Consider the following 5,135-nt stretch of genomic DNA (forward strand, 5'->3'; position numbering starts at 1 on the left):
TGCCCCACAGATATCACAAATGACCACCTATAAAGCATGCGGCCCTTTGGAGAGGAGAACAAGTCACTCTGAGCAATGGTGATGGAGACGAGGAGCACAGATGGACACAGGTGGCCCATGCCATAGGCCCAAGATGGCCGCCTGGGTCTCCATAGCAACCCGGCCGGAATCCCGCAGGACCGTTCCCAGCACTTTCAGGCCAGGAACATGGGAGGCTCTGTAACAGCTTTAAGTGTTACACTCCCCTGCTTCTGGCGGCCAGTGAGTCACGGGGACTTGAATCTGAGTCACTTCCAGCCACCTGCCACCGTGACGGCCGCAGTTCCTGGATGCGGAGGCTCGCAGCCGCTGGGCGTGGGGATGTGGTGGCTGGCCTTACAGGACATTATGTTTTTGGCTCCAGTTGGTGGAAATGTTTTCCACGTGTTTTCCCGTGTTTACAGAGCTGAGGGCACGGAATGAAGCCGGGGAAGCCAGCCTGACAGGGCCTGGCCCCGGGGGTCTGGCCAGACCAGCTCCTCCAAAGTGGAAATGGAGCGCCAGGCGGGGGCAGGCTGTGAGGACGCCAGGCGGGGGTAGGGTGTGAGGATGCCCAAGCCCCTGCTCTCTGCCGGAGGGGAAGGGGCTGTCAGCGATGAACGACCCGCAGTGTGGTCCAGCACCAGCTGCAGGCCGAGTCCCCAGGGGCCAGAGGAGCTCTGTGGCCAATGGGCTCAGAGTGCGCCGCTGCCTGGGGACCCTGAGGAGTGAGTGTTAGCCCGGCTGGTGGCTACCTGCACCCTGTGCTTTCTGCTGGCATCGTGCCCACCCCATTTGAGCTTTGTCTCTCTTGTGCAGAGCACATGGCATTGGTTTTCCCAACAGTGGTTCCCCCAGCAGCCCAGCGCCTCCAGCACCTTCCCCAGGGCCCCCTGCAGGCCTGTCAGGGCTGAAGGCGGCTAGGCTGCTGGGTGGTGTGCAGCAGGCCTCACTGTCCTGTCTGGAAGGCCTGGTCGAGGTGGGCCTGTTGCCACCGCTGCATTTCCTGGTCCAATTGCTCCTTCAGGCCGGCCACCTGGGGACAGAACGGTGGCTTAGGTCAGGTGGGCAGGCTGCATGGCCAGGGCCCCAGGGCACAGAGGCATGGAGGGCTCTGTGACAGGAAGGGCTGGAGGCCACGGTCCACAGCTCCCGAGGAGAGGTGGCATGCCTGGGACAGAAACATCAAGCAGACATCAGACCGACTCCCTTGCTGCCAGAGGGATGTGCAGTTCTGCCTCTCACCACGGATGCCCACTCTGCCCACCTGTGGAGGCCTCAGGATTATGGCCACTGCGCACCCTGGGTGGATGGGCCTGCTTCTATTCAGGCCATGAAAGCGCTCAGAATGAGGCCAGGTGCAGTAGCTCACACCTGTAATCCCAGCACTCTGGGCAACCGAGGCGGGCCTTGGGCCTCAGGATCACCTGAGGTCAGGAGTTCAAGACCAGCCTGGCCAACATGGTGAAATCCCATCTCTACTAAAAATACAAAAAAATTAGCCAGGCATGGTGGTGGGTGCTTGCAATCCCAGCTACTCTGGAGGCTGAGGCAGGAGAATTGCTTGAACCCAGCAGGTAGAGGTTGCAGTGAGCTGAGATCGTGCCACTGCATACCAGCCCAGGCAACAGAGTGAGACTCCATCTCAAAAAAAAAGAAAAAAGGCACTCAGAATAAGGAAATAAATAAATGTCCTTTTGCTAATAAATTTAGCAAAAGTGCCCTGGTGGTCATGGGCCCTAACTTGGGGATGACACTGGGCAGTCAGGTCACCTCCTGGGCCTCAGTTTCCTCATCTGTAAAATGAACAGACAGCTCTAAGGTCCTGACAGCTCTGAGCTCCAAGTCTCCGTGGTTCAGCCCAGCAGGTCTGTCACGTGCACCTATGCATGTGTGGGTGTGCCGTGCACAACGCCTCACTGTGCCCACCTCATCCCCACATGTGCCACGCGTACCATTGTTTTCCCTTCGTGACTCTGAAGGACAGGTGCAGGGGCTGCCTCTGCTACAACCGTGTGTGCCAGGTGCTGTCTAAGCACCTCACACATAGCGACAGCTCAGTCTCCCAGTGACCCCTCACAGGAGCTGTCCTGCCTACCCCACTTTAGAGACAGGGCAATGGAGGCTCAGAGAGGGTGGTGACCTGCCCCAGAATCCACGCTCCACCTCCCAGTGACCTCACTGGGATATGAGGTAAACCTCGTGCCCTCGAGAGCAAAGAAGTGCAGGCAGTGCCCAGAGCGGGTCTGGAGCCCACTGGGTGGCAGTGGAGAGCCCCTGTTGCTAGAAGACTTCAAGAAGTCACCCCTACTGGGTGCTGCTGCGGGGATGCCAGTCCTCCCTCCCTCCCTCTGCCCTCACCCAGGAGGTTGGGGTCTCAACCTTACCTGCTCTTCCAGCATCTTCACCCGCTGCTGGTGGGTCCATTCTTGGGACTCCAGGGCCTGTGTGGCCTGTGACTGGTCCCCGTGCAGACGCTCTGCCTCTGTGGCCAGGTCCCGCTGGTGCTGGGCCGCCAGGTCCTGGAGCTGCTGGGTGTGGGCCTGCTCCATCTCCACCATCTGGGCCTGGAGTGAGAACTTGGGCGTCTCACTGCTGTCTCTCACCGAGGGCCACACAGAATCCCAGGGCGGGAGTGCCACAGGATGTTCCACCTCCCCTTGTGGGCCCCACTGTCCTCTGCCGGTGTTGACCCTGGCTAGGACTGCCCAGCAGACCTGGGGTTGGGTGCACATGTTCAGCCCACAGGCCTTGGGTTTGGCTTTGGCTGGGCTGGAGACTAAGCCGCAGCCTCCAGGGTGGGCCTAAAATCTGTTTTAATGGCATCCCAGGTTCCCTTTGTCTGGGCTGGGTGTCTGGAGGGCATCGAAGTTTGATTCTTGCCCATCCTGCCCCCATCCCCTGCTGGTCTCTGAGGATGGGGGTATGTCCAATGTGGACAGGGAGAATGAAGCCTCTGAGGCCCCTTCTGTGGGTGTCAGGCCCCTAGGCCTCAGGGGGTTCCCGCGCCCCAACACAAGCAGGCAGCAGCCTCTGGCCCTGTCCCGCAGGTCTCTCTGACCTCCCTCGTCTGACCCTTGTGCTGCTTTATAGAGCCCAGGCCTGGTTCCCATGGGGACTTCAATGTCTCAAGAAGGGCAGGAGCCTTGGGTCCTGGTTCCAGCTCTGCCTGGGGCCTTGATCTGAGTCTGTATCCATCACATGCACAAGCTGGTCCAGCCACCCTCCCCATGTGTGCACATGTGAGATGGAGGTACACCAGCCACCCCTCTGGAACTGACACCCTCCTGGATCCCACCCCAGGTCTGTTCCCAAGTCTGGGGTACGCAGAGCTCTGCTGGCCCAGTTGACCTGCAGCTGATGATTTTTGCCTCCGGACTCCATCCACCTCCTTGTGCAGGCTGTTCAGAGACTGGTCCAGCTGCTCCTTCTCAGCCCCCAGCCTCACCACATCCTCCTCCCTCTTCAGTGTCTCTTGCGCCGTCTGCAGAGAGCCCAGGAGGCAGAACCTGTGGCCTCGTGGCAGGAAGTGAGGTCAGGCCAGCCCTCCTCTGGGAGCACAGGGATGCCTCTGGGAAGGACTCTGAATTCCCCTAAGAGCTGGCAGGGTCAGGAAGGGCACTGCCCTGGGCCAGGAACCCCGGCCTCACCCAGGTCTATCTGACATCTGCAGCCAGAGTGACAGCTTAAGGAGGAGCATGGGGCCAAGTCCCCATCCAGCTACAGAGCAGCAGATGTCCTCATCAACATCCTTAATGGGGGACTCTCTACATCTCTTAAGGTGACATTCCAGGAGCTACCCCGCAAACGTCTTCTCAGTGTTCCTCCAAGCCTCATGAGCCATGATCCCCTGCACTCTCTGGCACTTGCCTTCTGCTGCTGGCACTCAGGATCTGCTGAGCTCGTACAGGCACAGGCATACTTGCTGTCTCAGTCCCAACAAGCCTGTGGCATTGGCAGCACCATCCCCACTGTCCGTCCTCCTTGTAGGCTGCAGGCTGCCCCCGTGAGCCCCCTCCTTAGTCACCCACTCCGCACCCCATCGGTACAGGTCAGGAAGGATAAGCTGTACGTTAAATATCAGGGAAGGCTACCCAGGAAACAGACATTTTCTGTGGGAAAGTCGGCAGGGAGCTTTTGTTCCCTTGCGAACAGGCCCTCTAGAGGAAAGGATTGGATCTAAGAGTTCTCTCTTACAGAGAGCAGCACTAGGCAAGGAACACCGTCCACCAGCCCCAGACAGCCTGCTTCCAGCGCCCCCAGATGGCCTGGGGCATGCCTCATGGGTGGCTGGTGTGGATGGGATCCCATGATGTCAGAGGCTTATTGGGCCAGGCAGGCGCTAAGGCAGGCTTGGAACCCATTACCCTGCTCTCCAAACCAGGCTGCCTCTGGGCTCTGCTGTGCCCAGCCCCGAGAGTCATGCCTGCTGGGGCTGTGTCCACAGGGGCGACAGTCTTGGGCTGGAATGCCAGGTCAGTCCTCTGTCGGCCCCACTGCCCTCTCCTGGGTGCTGGGCCTGGCCCAGGATTGGGCAGCAGACCTGGGGCTCAGTGCACACACTCGGCACACCACAAACCTGCCCTCTCGGCTTCAGGGCTGGAGCAGGCCTGGTTCCGGGCCCTGAGACAGAGGGGATAATTCGCGTGGGTAAAGTGAGTTACGGGGTCAGTGGTTGGAACTGCACAAAGAATAAGGGTTCCTTTCTTCTTCAGGACTGAGAAAAACAGAGTCCCCCTGCACTGAAAAAGGAAGTCCTGTTTCTTTAAAAATCCAGTTACACTCCTGGAAGTGCATGTTATAAAGAGAAGAGAAAAGTGAAATCCAAAATAAATAAACGGCCACATCCGGGTTTCCCCTCCTGAGACACCAATAAAGGGTTTATGGGTTTGTGGGCCCCTCACAGCTGACCTCCTGGAACTCATTAGCTGTTCCTTCCCTCCCCCTCCTCGGGCTCCAGGGACTCACGGCGGGCACTGTGCCCACAGCTGGCTCTGCGTCCCCGGGCAGTGCTGTCGCAACCAGGGCTGATGCAAGCCCCTGCTCCCCCACCCCCAGCAGCGTCCATGGGAGGCCCCAACACCCTGGCTCCATGGCCCAGGGCTGGGCCCCCTTCA

The 5,135-nt window shown here is 59.5% G+C and overlaps 1 protein-coding gene across 1 annotated transcript in view; it reads right to left on the reverse strand.

Annotated features, from left to right (window-relative positions):
* Window positions 1-228: 228 nt before the first annotated feature.
* The window catches only part of LOC105551235 (putative ciliary rootlet coiled-coil protein-like 3 protein), a 99,316-nt gene continuing 94,409 nt past the window's right edge, over window positions 229-5,135 (reverse strand). The window contains 4 exon segments of the mRNA XM_011996401.1: window positions 229-445; window positions 972-1,054; window positions 2,406-2,597; window positions 3,377-3,527. Coding sequence (XP_011851791.1) covers window positions 229-445; window positions 972-1,054; window positions 2,406-2,597; window positions 3,377-3,527 — 643 coding nt within the window.

Source organism: Mandrillus leucophaeus, unplaced genomic scaffold, assembly GCF_000951045.1.
Source record: "Mandrillus leucophaeus isolate KB7577 unplaced genomic scaffold, Mleu.le_1.0 Scaffold510, whole genome shotgun sequence".
NCBI lineage: Eukaryota > Metazoa > Chordata > Mammalia > Primates > Cercopithecidae > Mandrillus > Mandrillus leucophaeus.